Genomic DNA, 16,893 nt, shown 5'->3' with positions numbered 1-16,893 from the left:
CAGCATTGTCAGTGACCAAACTGTGTACTAGACATTTGAATTTTTGTTCACATGTCGTTATAGCTTTTACTGCCACTTCTTGTAAGTATTCTGCTGTGTGTGCATTTCCTGACGTATCAGTTGTTTGTGCAAGGAAGACTTTACCTTCTTCTGTTGTTATACAAGCACATACAATAGGATCATTGTGGACATTACTCCACCCATCAATACTTAGGTTAACAATTTTACCCTCCAGAGCTGTTGCACATTGCTCCATTTCTCTGTCATACACTTGATTCAGCAGTTTCCCTGCAACATCAGCTCTGCTGGGTGGACTGTATCCTGGTCTCAGTGACTGAACCATATTAATGAAATGTGGGTTCTCAGTCAGACGGAAAGAAGAGTTTGTTGCATAAATAAACTGGGCAATTTTTTCATCAATCAACTCTTTTTCTAATCTGCTAGTTCTTATCACAAACCTATCTATGGTGGTTCCAGGAGGTAAAGGTTTTTTCTTCCTTTTGGGTAATGGTGATATGTGGCTGTGGGTGTCTGATGATGATGCTGCTGCTGCTAATGAAGCACTATCCTGGATGGATAACTCTGAAACTGTAGAACAGGATGATGGTGATCTTGGAGGTGGATAGTTTCCAGAATCCATGAATTCCCCTAAACAAAAAAAGTCAATGCTGTTATTTTATTGTTTATACAATTTCTGCTTATTGTACACAACACATCACTGCCCCTGCCCCAAAAGGAATATTTGTTTTTCTTCATAACTGTACCAAATGACAGTAACATGCAGTAATAATAAGAAATATAATTTTTCTCACACATGACAGTTCAGTCTTTAGAAATAGGATTCAATAAAAATGTTTACCAACCTGAAGATCCTGCCTGTTCAGAAGTGTTTCTTTGGTCATCTTCATCACCGCAGTTCTCATGATGTTGGCTCATTCGTGCCACCAGGCCTTGCATCTCTTTGTTGCATCGTTTGCATTTTGCATGCATGCCTGCCTTACCGATAGGAGAAGGAGCTTCATTAAAATATTCCCAAACTGGGTCTCTTTTGCGGCCTGCTGCCATTATAAGGAAAGAATGTAATAAACCTCAGATCGTACACACAAACAGATCCAGACTTGTCTGTCTGTGGCTATGCTGCAGTATTGTGCTCAAAGTTTCACTTTCATTTTCTTGTCTGCTTGCCCTTCCTCCTCCTCACACTTAGATTCACATTCTTCTTGTGTTGTGCAGATCTATTCCACTCCAAACAATCAGAAACATATTTTCTAACTTCTTGGACTTGGCACTGAAGGGGTTGATTCTGTATTCATAGGTTTGTAGAACAATAGGATTAAGGTCTTTTTCTCAACTCTGTTCATGTTGTAACATTTTTGCCGTGAAGAAGAGGCTGGGACCTCTGTGGAGTCAAATTCAGTTTTGAGAACTGCGTAAGTAAAGTGAGCGTCTGTGATAATATAGGAGAGAAACTGCCCACTAATCCTACAGAAACCTCTGGAAGAGCATGGCATTGTGAATGTTACACATATACAGCCTTTATTCTACTGAGTTAAACAACTCAGCTTTATCTCATAATGGAAGAACCTTTGGATGGTAAAATATTTTTCTCAAAAAGCAGTTTATTGAAATAAATCCGATTTAAATAAAAAAAATCCGATATTTTTTGATTTTTTTTAAAAAAAACATTGATTTTTATCCACCCTGTGTTAAACTAACTTCAAGGTCAGTTGAGCAATATTTTTAATGGTAAGGCTATTGCTCTGTTCTGACTTGTAAGACTCCTTTTAGAAAAGTATGAGAAGCCTTGTTTTAGAGTTGTGATTTAAGTAATAAGGAATAGCGCAAACATCTAGAAAATTTTATTTAGCCCACCTTTAACTATTTTAGTTGGGGCTCTAGAATTACAGTTACAAACATATGTTTGAAAAAAAATTTAGCTTATCATGCCTAGTCAAAAATAAATTAACAAAAGATCAAATATGGAAAATTCAAGTGGAGAATTGGTGAGAGATCTGGTAAAACGGGTTCTCAGAAGAGAGGACACAATGACAAAGGGGGTTATTACAAGCATAATATGTGTTGTATAGTAAATAATTGGTAATGTCCAAATTATTCATTATATACAGTACTATATCTCTATTTACACCACTGGTTTATAACTGTTTAAACCTATATGTTAGAAATTATAAAGCTACTTATTAAATCTCCTGTCAAACCATTCTGAATGTGAAAAGTAAGGGCATTTTCTTCTGTTTCTTCTCTGTAAACTATTATACTTTATATGAATATTTTAAGTAATTACAGTACTCTGCAAAATGTGAGGCATGAATCTGTAGTCTTTTATGTTTTGCATGAAAAGATATTTTGAATATAATACATTTCTGCTTTGTTTCCCAGTGTAAATAGTGCTCCAGATGATGATATTTTAAATCGCCACTATCGAAGCGACAGGTCAACTTGTAGTCGCTTCAACAAGGATGCAACCTCTAACCAGGGAAGTTCATTAGAAAAAAAGATTGAGGAGCTTGAAAAGGTAAAATATTGCTTTATCTCAGCTGCAAACTCAATAAAATAAACTCGCTTAAAATGTAATTAATATATAAACCACGTATGCTTGACAGGAGTTGGAAAAGGAGAGGCAAGAAAATCTCAGACTAGTGAAGATGATGCAAGACAAAGAAGAGTTAATTATAAAAATGAAGGAAGAAATTGATTTACTAAATAGGGTAAGTTTGGCTGCTACTAATAAACACTATGTTACGCTTATACTAAGTGTACAATTATAAGGCAGTATTGTAAGTATTTTGACCATATCATAATTTTTATGCAGATTTTTGAACTCCAAACTTTATAAACTTGACTGCTTATTAGATAAAGCAGATCAGATGATATATATATTTGTGTCAGGAGGGAGGGTGTGGGCTAAGGATATCAACACCCTAAATTTATCAAGGTGTGCAGAATTGGTAGGCAGCTTATTGTCCTCAGGCCAAATGGGCCAAAAAAGAGATTTAACTGACCCTGAAAAGTCAAACGGATGCAGTACTCTTGAAATTGCTAACATATTGGGGCATAATCCAAGAGCCATCAAAAGTTTTGTTGCAAACTGTCATCATGATAGCAAAAAAAACCATATTGAGAAAAAATGCTCGTGGCCTGCCAAAGGTTTAAGAAGAATCAAACTTTAAGCCACCAGAAACCCATTATCCTCCATATATAGGTTCTTTCATATTCTAGAACTGCAACGGGCTCAGAAGTATAAGATGTTCAGTGCTCATGGCCAAGGTAAGGAAGGCTGAAACTGGGCCTCCATTACACAAGACATATAAGTTGAAACGCCAAGACTGGTTTAAGAAATATCTGAAGACAGATTCTTCAAATGTTTAATGGATGGATGATATGAGATTGACTCTTGACGGACCAGATGGCTGGACCCATGACTGTATCAGTACTGGGCACAAGCGCCCACTTTGATGTAAGTAACAGAAAGTTGGAGGCTTTCAAATTTTTAGTTGAAGATGGACTCAAAATCAACTCCCAAACTTACTGCCAGTTTTCAGAAGACACTTTCTTCAAGCAGTGGTACAGGAAAAGTTCTGCATCTATCAAGAAAACCCAAGATTTTTATGCAGAACGAAGCTCCATTGTATGCATCGAAGTACATTTAGCACCATAATAATTCTGCCCGCTGATAGTTGGCCAACAATTCTGCACACATAGATATTTTCCTAAGAAAGACAAAACGTCACTTTTATGTTCTTAAATATTCAGGTTTATTAAACTTTTGAATTGACCAACAGCAATGTAATTGTTTGAAAATAAAATTAATCATCAAGAATATAAATTTGCCTGACAATTGTGCACTTAGTTTATTATGTAAGTTATTTATTTACTTTTTGGAATTTCTCCAAGTAGTTGTAAAAAGTCCTTACAACCTCAGGCTGCTTTTTTAAAATTTATATCATTTTTTATAATATATATACAGTAAATAAAGAGAGCGATATCCTAGCACCCATGTTCATAGTATCACATGTGTATACACTATATGGAGTGCTAAATCAGGAAAAAGAAAAAAAACGATGCAAAGAGCCCAATATTCTAGAGAAAAGTATAAACTTTATTGACAGAATAAAAAGAACAGTTACATGGGGGAGACAAAAAGTGCATATGTGCATCAGAAAAATATCCGTAAGGTGCAGGAAGCACACGGCATCAGTATGGTGTAATATTTACAAATTTATATAGAGGGGTATAGATACAAATCAGCTGAATAATAATACATATAGCAAAATATAATATAGCGTTCACCCACTAAAGAAATACACACACCATAAGGATCATAGAGCCATCTCAATTACTTAATCTTATCCGGGTAATGGTGACCACGATGCCGCAGTGCCTGCACCCACCCCAAAGCGAGTTTCGGTGTTGCCTTCATCACACAAGCGCAATATTTCCAGGACCGTTGCCACGATGTCAGACCAGTCACAGCAATCAATCACAATGCCATGGCGTGAATAATTTTCAACAGTACCATGACTAAAGAGGTAAAAAGTGCCACCCCTATGACTGAAACTAAAGGTATGTGATGCAATCTACTAATGATATAAAGTGTTCATACACATATCTGCTGGGAGCGTTTCTTTCAGAAAACAATGTTAGTGGTGCACATTGCATCACTAACAACACACTGGAGGCAGTTTAAAACATAAAAATGACATGACAGGTTCCCTTTAAAAAAAAAATGCTGACAAGACAAAAAAGTGCCTTATTTTTATGGACTGTCCTGAAATTTCTGGACAATTGGTAACCCAGGCTCGTGTTAGTGAACAGTAAATTAATTTTACATTTCCGGTATGATGCTCTGTGCTTTGTCTACTATATTAAATAAATCTAAACTTTCAATAAACCTTATAAATATAATGTTTATGTTTGTTAAGGCCAAATCTGCATAATAGTTAAAATATACATTTTATTCACCTTTTTAAGTTAAGATAGATGTTTCTGTGCTACTGAGAATGCATTTATTTTGCCCAGAAGGGTATCAGTAGATTGTGCCAATTTCAAACCTGGACATGTTTTACCTACTTACCATAAAAGCATGGTGGTTGTAATTCCATTAAAGGGAATCTGTCACCAGAAGTTGATGGCCTGTGTCCAGTCCGATGGGAGCTGTTTCTTCTTTCTCCACCCCATCCATGGCCCCCGTCCGTGATCTTTGCCGGTATTAGAGAAGTTCAACTCCATAGTTTGCGCGTGCGTAAAGCAATCTTGCTTCGTGCACGCGCAGTATGCTTTGCCCTACTGCACATGCGCCATACACTATGTCCCGGAAGTATTTTGCTGTGTTGCGGGACATAGTGTACCGGTGCATGCGCAGTAATGATTTTCCGCTTTGCCCACAGTTGGGCAAAGCATACTGCGCGTGCGCGAAGCAAGATTGCTTTGCGCACGCGCGAACTATGGAGTTGAACATCCCTAATACCGGCAAAGATCGCAAATGGGGGCCACGGATGGGGTGGAGAAAGAAGAAGAAAACACCACCCATCGGACCGGACACAGGCCATTTACATAGGCCGCCAAATTCCGGTGACAGATTCCCTTTAAGCTGTGCTGGTGATTTACTAATCCCTAACTATGAGAATTGGGGATTACATAGAAATCCGCATGATTGGTCAAGATTTTACCTTTTGTTCTCCATTTCATTTCTCTTCCTCAATTTTTTTTTTATCTACCAATATTTCTATTAAGAGAAAAAGATGTGTACTTTTTTGAGTTTGTGCCCAAATCCCATTATGTGACCGTGCTTTTTGCAAGCCCTTTTTTATCTACTGTTGGTTGACTTCATATAATCTTCTTATTTGTACTAATGATTGCATACTGGGTGCGTCTACTATTTTTACAAATGATAAATCGTTCTTTTTAACCTAGTATTCAGTTGTAAGCTACCATCTCTATAGGGATCCTTATAAAGGTTCTGCATGTAGTTACATATTTGTGACCAAACATCAGTGTGTGGATATCCTTGGCACATCAGTGTGTACAACAGGTTTTGTATGGACGTCTATATGCCAATATTATTATTATTATTTATTTATATAGCACCATTGATTCCATGGTGCTGTACATGAGAAGGGGTTACATACAAATTACAGATATCACTTACAGTAAACTAACAATGACAGACTGATACAGAGTGGAGAGAGGACCCTGCCCTTTCGGGCTTACATGCTACAGGATGGTGGGGAAGGAGACAGTAGGTTGGGGGGTCGCAGCAGTTCCGGTGTTGGTTCGGGAGATAGTTCAGGTCTGACTCACAATAGTGGTCCGTGGAATCTTCTCTTGAGACCCGCTAGAAAAATCAAAGCATAGAGTTAGGTTGTGAAATATAAAATATTAGAAATGGGCTTTTAGGTGCATTTCTCAATGCACGTCTATTATTTTTGCTTTAATCTGCTGTGTATTTTATAATGCTATACAATGTATTTATTTAGCATTATCATTTTAACCATTTATCACTCTCTTTTTATCATTTTTGATTTATTTGCAGTAGGCATTTATCAGGCTGGCCTGTCTAATACAGTTTTTACAAAATGATGTTAATTTACTGACTGCAATTTTTTCACTTTTTTCTTAAGGATTTGGATGATATAGAAGATGAAAACAAGCAGCTAAAGCAGGAAAATAAGACCCTTCTGAAAGTAGTTGGCCAGCTGACAAGATAGAAGACAGATTGACAATTTGCTGTAGAAACACACTACTGATTTTTCTTGAGATGCGAGGGGGTAGCATAGTGGAAATTGGTTTAGGGGACCTTAATGCAACCTCTTCGATGAAGGGGTGTGCCCAAAATGCTTTTCAAAATTTGATGAAATAGTAGAATTGTATATTTATTATTATTACAGACTGTGTTCTTGAAGGTAACAAATTGCACCAGCTTTTTAAGGTTTATATCTCTTGTAGACAGCTACAATTTTGCTCTGTCTTGGAAATGATCAGTTGGCAGATCAAGTTTATTTTTTTTTTCATGCCTGGACAGATAAACTTTTACGTTCTTTTCCACCCAATGATAGGATAGGCTGCTCTTGAAACATGTATGCCTTGTTAAATGCACCTAAGTAATTGTGCCCAAAGAAAGTACAATGGCCAGACTGAATTGTCCCACCCACAATGTCTAGAGAAATTCCCCGAGGACAAAGGGTGAAGGAAGAGGAATGCAAACCTAGTCACTGGAAAGGAATGTCTCATGTCTGGAGAGTCCTAATCTTTACATGTACAATCTCTAGTTTTCCTTTTCTCATATTTCACCAACTCCATCCACATTCTGATAATCCAGCAGTCCTGGAAGGGGGTGTGATTGGCGATTAGATACTTGGTCCTTACCATATAGTATAGAGTATTAGTCTTATCTCTATATATCATCCATCCTGGACAGCAAAGTTCTGCTACATTGTGGGAAAGTATGTATAGAAAGAATGAGTAATTGCAGTTCACAATGGGGTAAGATTTGTTTACAAGAACCTGTTCCTCTCCTCGGGTATTAATTTTACATTTTAATAACACTAAACTATATGAAAACTTTTGAAGTGTTCTAATACGCCTAGGAGAAGAGCCCACTCTGATTGACCATACTAACACATGCCATGGATATTTACAGGAGCTGTAAGGGTATTATTTTCAGGGCAATAGCCAACCTCTTAGGCTGTGTGCACACGCTGCGGATTTTGCTGCGGTTCCGCAGCGGTTTTGGCCGCTGCGGACCCGCAGCAGAAACCTCCGGTGTACAGTACCATGATTCCCTATGGGAATCAAAAACCGCAGTGCAGACGGTGCGGAATTTTCCGCGGTTTTCAATCCGCAGAAAGAATTGACATGTCAATTCTTTCTGCGGATTCTCCTGCGGTTTGCCATCTCCTCCATTGAGGAGATGAAAAACCGCAGGGCAAAACCGCAGAGCAATCCGCAGGTAAAACCGCAGGTCTTTTGACCTGCGGTTTCACCTGCGGATTGTACAAAATCCGCGCGGATGAATCCGCACCTTTTATGCAGCGTGTGCACACAGCCTTATAGGTTTTTTTCTTTGTTTTTAAGCACATATATTTTGACCACTTTTTACTGCTGTGCTGTCCAGGAGCTATTCCCTTTCTCTACATCTGAGTCTGTAGGCACGCTGCGTGTAATGAGGTCTGTGTATACAGCAAGCCCATAGGCGTGCTTTTAGGATATGCTTGTGTATACCAGCACCACACTTCCTTACTATGTCGTCTCTCAGACCCCCGTTTATAGCAGCAAGAAGTATATAAGAAAGCTCATTACATCATACGTGAATATACCATAGATGATGCATTTTGATTTCTTTCTTTCTACTGTATAAATTCACTCCAGACGAGAAGTTTAGTGTATTTGTCCCTCCGTACAAGACTTCTAGGAAATCATGAAAGAACATTGCTGCAGTTTGTAACAAATAGTAACAAATGTTTTAATTTGAAAGCATATGTATTTTTGTGTCATTGTACATGTTCATTATTTTGCTACCTATCTTGTCCAAATTAGTAGCACTTGTAATATAGAGCTTATCTTAAATATTGTTTCTGGGTGATCTTGTACAGGGTAATTTTTTCCGCAGTGGCTTAGTATTTTATATGAGGTATTATAAGAACATATACAAATTTATGGTAAACTGTGTCTGATTTTGCAACAATTATGTGAAAAAATATAAGTAGAATATACAACTTTAAAATGCTTCATGACGTTTTTGATGTACAGCATTTTGGGTCGTCTTTGTGTAATGGTAACACAATGCACAGATTTAGATAAATGCAAAGTCTGTAACTGATATTTTCCCGGATTAGTGGAATATGGAGAATGATCCTGAAAATGTATATTATCCAGATCAACAAGTCATCAGCCAGGTGTAACTGATACCTGAAGATTTCCAAATATTTTCACAAAAAACTAAAGTTTTGTGTAGGTACAAAGTCATAAAAAACCTGCATTTTCAGTGCCAGTTATAAGTAGATTTAAGGGAGTAGTCTATAGAGAAATTGTACTTCACATATTTTACAATGTGTTGTTGCCATACACAATAATGAAGCATTTAATAAATTGTAAAGTCAGTGGTTTTGGCTCCATCTGACCTTCTTTGTAGAATTTGTCACTAATTGTGACCGTATCTACCTACCTTCATAACATACTGTAGATTAGTCTAAAGTTGATCAAAGTGGATAATTTAAACTATAACAATCATTTGTCAAGTAAATTTGAACAATTATAGACCATTTGAGCCGACCGATGACACAACTTCACTGTGCGGAAAGAAGTCTGCTGTGTTTAAAACCTTAATTTGATAATCACTAGTCCCCGCAAGATGGTTCGTCCTTTAGTTGGCGTCATTGAATGGATATGGGCAGTTTGAATAACTGTAAACCTAAAATATATGGCCATGTCAGCATAACAATTGTTAGTTTAATGGATGTCCAAAAGTAACCTGCTTCTGTCTAATGTGTATGGCACCCTTATCATGCATTCCTAAGGGTGCTTTCACATTGCATTCTGGAACCTGTTCGGTGACCCCATTGGGGCTTAAGTCTAAATCTCCCGTAAAATGGGGTCTGGACAGATGCGCTAATGGGGCCATTGACTGTAAAGATGCCAGTAGTCCACTACGTGTCCACCTCCAGTAGGAGTACACTCCTGAAAATGATACACGTCAAAGTGCACTTTTACTCTGCCTACACCATTACAGTCTATGGCTCTGTTGGCGCTTTTGGGTTCAGATGTAAACCCCGATGGGGCCACCAAATGGGTGCCAGGATGCAATGTGCAAGTACCCCAACATATGTTGCGCATATGGTGAAGGACAAGCTGATTAATTTATTTTTCACATGCTTATTGCTTTAGACAATCCAACAAGAGATTTGTCATCTGGAAGCAGTTTTTTTTTTCCCACGGCTGAAGACCAGATACGGCTTGGTTCAAAAATAAATGACTGTGGCTGATGAGAAAAATGAAAAAAAAAGGTTTTCATTACTTTAATGCAAAGAAAATCCCCGTAATCTGCATAAATAAGCATAGCCTTTATTGTCTGAGAGCTTTTTTCACAATTCTTTAGGCTTCATGCCTGAAATCTCCCAGCATTCACTGCAAGGTTAAATTTCTTAATGATGCGTGTTTACATGCACTCACCTATATTAAAGGAAACTATGGAAGCTGGAATATATCTATATATATTAAGCAGATACTTGACTATACTTAGAGACCACTACTCTGAAAGAATTCAAGTATTAAATTAAATATCCACATTTAACCCTTTCACCTAAAAAAAAATGTATCGGATTTCCATCAATATATTGGTGCATACTGAATATAGCAATGTGGAAATTGCAAAATACCTTATGTTAGTGCAGAATTGCTTGCATCTGTGAGTATCTATTATTTTCAGCCATGTGGGGGGTGACGGGTTGGGTAAGCAAATCAGGATGAAAATCCCCTTTAAATTATTTTTTATTGAAGCAATGTAGGGTTTATGTGTTATAATAATAGTTTTGAAAAAAAAATAATATACCAATATCTGTTCAAATGGGAAAAAAAAGCCTGTAAATTGGATTTCTGAAGAAGACATTGTAATCGTATACTGTAATAAAGAATCTTCTTGTCTATAATGAGAAATGGAAGTGGAAAAAATGAGTCATTTCTGAGAGTAAATGCCAACATTGAGGTTCAGAAAATATAGCGACTTTCTGCTTCTGCTTGAACCACATAATCTGTTTGATTCCACATATATTGGCACATTTCATGGCCAAACGTATATCAAGTGTTCATTTTTCCTTTATCTCAGCTGGAGTGTTAAGTTGATTGTTCCCAAAATGACCACATACAACTGCAAATTGCTGCTGTGTTCGCGAAAACCTTATGTTTTGTACAATGAGGAGAAGCACTTTATTTAATGGAGTCATGTGTTCTTCATTTGTTCTACACTGAACACCGCGTCGTTGACAAATGATCTCATGAACGTGTCTTTTGTATTGCTTTCTAAACTCTTTATTTCATAGTTTTCACGTAACATAATAACGTTTTATTTTGGATACTTGTTTAGATCACTATTGATTACAATGTATACTTACCGAGGACCTTCACATTTTCCACATTTCCTGATGTGTACCATAGAAACCTGCGTGCTGGCAGCTCCCGGCACGAGCACACAGGTTTCTAAGGTACACATCGGGTTACTAAGTGACGTGCGCCGCTTAGTAACCTGATATTTACCTTAGAAACTAGTGTCCTCGCTGGTGCTGATCGCTGGTGAAGCTGCCTGTTTGGCAGCTCACCAGCGATCATGTAGCGATGCACCAGCAATCCTGACAAGGTCTTTATGTGTGACGGGGCCTTAAGTATCGGCACCTAATGAGTTAACTTTAGTTAAGTCCCAGTGGGTGTTAACAGATACTTTTCACTGGAGAGTGTACTTCTCCTTGTAAATTTTTACTATGTGATAACACCCTCTTAGATTTATCAAAAGATAGCTCATTAGGTGCCAATACTTTGATTGCTGATATCTCCACAGTGGAGAGGCAAAATATAAAAATCTAAACAAAAATGGCTTATTTTGCTCTGCAGCCGCTATTACATCGTGTCTCAAGCTCAACATAAAAAATTTGGAGAAATGTTCTCTTTAAATGACCCACCACTGAACTGTAATATACATATGTTACTTTTAGGCTGAGTTCACACGTAGCGTTTTTTCGCGGCGGTTTTAAACGCACGATTTTGCCGCGAAAAATAAGCATCCCATGCATTCCTATGGGATTCCATTCCATTATTTTCGCTGCGTCCAAAGCACTGCTTTCTAGTTACCGCAGGTGTTTGGTAGTACATGCGGATTTACCACGCGTAATGACATTCTATTGGTTAAAATCCACAGCGACTAGCGTCTCCGCTATAGAAATTGACATGCTGTAGCTCGTAAACCCGGATTGCCAGTGAGTTGACGCAGTGGTAAACAGAGGCAACAGTGGGCATGGGATTTCTAGAAATCCTGTCCACTGTTCTTCTAATGTAGAATATAGCTTTTTGGATGCAGCGCTGCGTACAAAACGCTACTGTTCCTGACCTTGGACACGCAAGCTAAAACGAACCATCAATAAACACTGTCGAGGGTCAGTGAAGAAAACGCAATTAAGAAAAGGGACCAGTTTTTTTTTTTTTTTAATAAAATCCCCTTACAACTATTTTGCAAACATGTGCATTAATTATATTGTTTAAATCTAATGAGAAACCAATGAAAATAAATATCACATTGTTCAAAGTATAAAATGGCAAAACATAGCTTGTTTGTATTATCTAATAATCTCTTTTACAAACCTTAAAGATGTGAAAGTGAATTATTTTTTTGATCTTTTATGAACATTATCCTGTTCGCTCTAAAGTCATGATCCAAACATCACAGGCCTGCAAGCCACAATTACCCCCCCGAGCAACAGATTGGGAACCCCTGCCCCAGAAATCTAGAGCTTTTCACCATTGAGATCACAAAAAGACGTTTCCAATAAAGGTCATAATGGTTTATTTTTATTGCAGCTCTTCTTAACGCTATTCCCCCGAACAACCATAATATACAACTCCTCCTCAGAGGTTAAGCTGTGTTAATGGCAGTTGTTTTTATAGACTTATTCATAATTATAGGGCTGTTGATCTGAGCTTTGCATGTACAGATCTGCTTGGGCCTCAGCAGGAAAGTGATCCCATCACATAAAAAACCCTGTAGTTAAATCATTTTAGCAATCCGTGATTGGATTGGTAGTTGAAGACAGATTATGATTATATACAGTATAGGCTAACGTTACCTGTAAAATTCAAAATAGTAAAATTTCTGTTCACACTTTCACTTCTTTACTTCAAGTTTATTTTGCTGTTTTACTATGCAGCCCCATTCTCTACATTGGCAGTGAAGGAGGTGTTTTTGTGATTTAGATGATATTAATGAATAATGTCCATTCAGCTTATTTTCAACATTTAAGATTCCACCTTGATAGAATACACATAGAGGTCAGAAGTAAACTTCCCAAGGCTCGGCTTCATACTCTCAGACCTGTACTGATCTGTCTGTATAAAGAACCTTGTAGCAGGATCTAAAGGGTTGTAAGGAAATTGACCTACTCTATGTTGAATAATGGATGTCCACTAATTAAAAACTCTTTTGCTGCCCCACGCTAAAGACTCTAGATGTCCACCATGTGTCCATTTTATTTCAATGTGGCTGCCGGTACTGAACACAGTGTAACATACACTGAACAGAGCTGCTTTCATATTTTAGCATGCTGTTGCTTAGTAGATAATGGAGTATCACCCCAATTTCTTCCTGTATGATGGGAATTCTAATAGGGGCAAGACCTCTGGGATCTTCCCAGATCATTGAAATGAAGAGTGAGCTTTCTTTTGCATTTTCTGCAAATTAATAGAGGGTTCCTGTAATTCCTTGTAATGCATGGAATTACATTGCTAATAGGAGCAAGACACCTGGGACCCTCACAGATTATGAAAGGGAAGAGAGAGCGTCCTTCATGTTCCTATAAATAAATAATTGGAATTGTCATTCCTTGCAATGTATGTGAACTGGAGTAATTCTGTGCAGAGAAAATCTTTGAAGAAGCCTCAATATTAGTAGGGGTTACTGCTGTCAGATACCTGTCCAATATGGAATCAATTTCTACAACGGAAATTTTTTTTTAACAAAAATAAAAAGTGCGGCTACAGGGTTATATGCCTACTCTTTGGATACAGGAGTGGTATGACTTAATTTTTTCCTTTCTTGTTAATCTGCCTCTGGCACTGAAAGTTGGTGCTTACCTGCTTGTAATTCCTAAAGATTTCGCCTAAATTATAGTTGGACATTTTTCAGGTCAGTATTTTTGTACTGTTAGTCAATTAAATTAATAAACTACACTCTGTTATTATGTAAATATGGTGAAACTTTAGGCTTCCAAACAAATGCCACAATTTTCCTAACCGGGCATTTAGGTACTTTCCTCTCAAACAGATTGAGACATCAGGTCAGCATTTGTTTCACATTTTTCCATAAGAAAAGTCTTAGTAGACCTGTAAATTGTTTTATGAGTCATTTCCTAAGTGTGTACTGCAAGATGGGAAACAATTGTATTCAGAAATATCTATAAATTTTTATATCCAATTTGCAATGACTTTTGTAACTGTAGCTATTCCGTTTGTCTTTTCTACGTTTCACAGTCATGAACCTTCATTTCTTGTATACAGAGTAATGTACACAATGTAGTGCATGTACAATGTTTTTCTGTCACACGTCAATAAAATATGGACACCATCTCTATAAGACTTGATTATTTTTTATTCTTACCCTTGAACCAAACTTCAACTCTCATCCTAGTTCGTGTGTTCTGGTGATGGAATTCAGTCTTCTACCTCCACTGTGAGTTTGTCTACATTACAAGGATTTTTGGTTTTACGTATAACAATAAAGCTTGGTGTATAGCGGATATGTACAGCTCTCCATGTATAAACATAAGAAAAAGGAAAAAAAAAAGACCATTGGCCGATTCCCAGGTAGAAACACTTGTGTAGAAGATAAGATAGCCAGATTTTCTGCAGTGGCTGGATATCTCATCTTCTATATAACGTTCCATGTACATCATTTCATTTCCTGGGTGCTGTTGGTGTGCATTATGTAATGGATCCAGCACTAGTGTTATTTTTTTCTGTTCCTATAACCAAATGGAAAGATGGAAAAAGGAGCACAGCTGTGAAACCAAACCTAATATACATTGTATTTAATTTACACTTTGTAGTAAACCAGAAAATTGGTTTAAACATGCTGAAAGTGTAACATCGGGGATCCAAATTGTGTATAATATATACACTGTTTAGAAATGGCTATTTTGACATTTTAAGCAGTCATCATATGACTGCTCCTATGAGATCTGCATAGGAGGAGAGAGGAGGGAGGGCTGGGAGCTGCAAACTTAGCGGGTGGAAATCTTCGGGAGTAATGGAAATAACACCGGAGGGTGCCGATCCAACTGGTGAGGACAGCCACGGTAGAGAAGCAAGGGATTTAATTCAGCACACCCATCCTGGTAAAATGAAAACTTTTAATATGTTTTAGTATGAGCAAATAAAGCTTACAAATTTTACCAGGATGGGTGTGCCAAATTAATTAAATCCTTGTTTCTCTATGCGATCTGCATACTTGTGATCACGTGCTGACTGGCTTCTCTTCCATCAGTGTTTCATTCAAAGAAGAGAAGATGGTCGGCATATGACTGCAGGTGTCCAAATCACATGTGAGTGGACACTTGAAAGTGGATCAAACTTAAATATAGCCGAATCCTAACAGTCTTTATATTGAGATGCATTATAGATGCATGAATATGACTGTAAAGTGAAGGGTATACAATCCTGGTCACATTTCCTGGTGTCCTTGGGGTGAGCTGGGCAATTGTTAGCATTGGCTTTCATCTTCTTCTATAGTAAATCCACTTACAGCCGCCTTCTTATCTCTAGCTTATTCTCCAGCACTTCTTTGTGAAACCCATGTAGCAGCATAAACATATTTGCGGCCTAGTGAAAGAACTTCCTTTCTTTGTGAGTGGCAGCATTCGGTTTGCTAAGGGTAAGGTGTGCGCGTACTCGGATGATGTGTAAATCATGTTTTACAGGAATGCACAGAAGTGCTGCAGCTGTAGAGTCGGTGGTGGGCCGAGCCGAGCTGGGCGGTGATAGGGGGTGGTCCCACTTCTTACCACGCAAAGATGACACAGAGACACGATGGAGGCAGATTCTGGGTGCAACAGGTCCAAGTTTATTCACGCTTGCCGTCCGACTGACGGCACACCTCGCGGCCCGCCGTTTCCAGAGCGGCTTCTCACACCGTACACTAGGGACGTGTCTGCACACACCGTCCCCTCCTTTACTGTCGACGCTCCTGACAGGTCCGTCACTGTGGCCGCCTTAGGCCCGTAAACCAACAGCGCTTCTACTGCTCAGTCGTCGTGTCACATACGGTGTCTTACACCCACTGCCTCGTCTCTTCTGCGGTCCTTTCCTGTCAGGACCACCCCCCTGACGTTCTCTCTCCTCAGTCCCCCTGGTCTGGATTCTCCTCAGGGCACACAGACTGGCGTAGTCCTCCTGTCACCTGAGCTCCCCCTGGGGACTGGAACCTTCTGGAACCCTCCCTCAGTATTTATAACTCTCCCGGTTCGTTGAAACTGTCACTCTAACTGTCACCACGCCCCCCATGACCAACGGTTTCTAAAGCCCTAAGCTGCTGTCAAGTCCTTTGCTCACACTCCTCCCTGAAATCTAATGTCCACCCAAGGTACTGCACGTCCACTACACTTTCCTAGCTGTTTCCCCACTGTAATAACTGACACCTACCTACACTGTGCATACCTATCTTTCTTCACTCTGACACGTTCGTCCGTATGTCAGGTCACCTTCCCTACACTCTCCCTTCCTTTGTCCATTGTCGTCCTCGACAATCGTCATCCCTGCCTTCGTCGTTCTGAATCTACACCTACATTCTGTTGTCGGACCAGCTGTTGAGCCAAACCCATTATCTGCGGGGGCCGAACCATACTGGGAGCACTATGCTCTGAGCAGCCTACTGCTACTCACCAGCGCGCACGCCACATGACAACGTCTCACATTGGGCAAGGTACACCCGTATTCTCTCTACGGCATGTATCTTTCCCCTACTCTCCCCTTCTGTTACCTTTCACTATTCGGTACGCCATGATCGAGGTCTCTTACCTTCCAGATCATTACCAGCGCCCGCCTTCCTCTTTCAGGGGTGTCCGTGGTGTTGGGGACCTGACCTAGGATGGCTGTCTCTCTCACGTCTTCCAACTCATTTTCCTTCTT

General features: G+C 38.8%; 1 protein-coding gene across 4 annotated transcripts in view; it reads left to right on the top strand.

Annotated features, from left to right (window-relative positions):
* PAWR (pro-apoptotic WT1 regulator) overlaps nucleotides 1–14,344 on the top strand; it is a 177,651-nt gene extending 163,307 nt beyond the window's left edge. For all 4 annotated transcript variants that reach the window (XM_073541514.1, XM_073541513.1, XM_073541512.1 and 1 more), the window contains exons 5-7: nucleotides 2,398–2,533; nucleotides 2,622–2,726; nucleotides 6,639–14,344. In XM_073541514.1, the coding sequence (XP_073397615.1) occupies nucleotides 2,398–2,533; nucleotides 2,622–2,726; nucleotides 6,639–6,725 (328 nt within the window). In that variant the 3' untranslated portion in view covers nucleotides 6,726–14,344. The remainder of the gene's footprint in view (nucleotides 1–2,397; nucleotides 2,534–2,621; nucleotides 2,727–6,638) is intronic.
* Nucleotides 14,345–16,893: the final 2,549 nt, after the last annotated feature.

Source organism: Dendrobates tinctorius, unplaced genomic scaffold (genome assembly GCF_039654945.1).
Source record: "Dendrobates tinctorius isolate UK_male_01 unplaced genomic scaffold, ASM3965494v1 ptg000122l, whole genome shotgun sequence".
NCBI lineage: Eukaryota > Metazoa > Chordata > Amphibia > Anura > Dendrobatidae > Dendrobates > Dendrobates tinctorius.
Note: the sequence above shows the minus strand (reverse complement) of the source record. Positions and strands in the feature narration are given on the sequence as shown.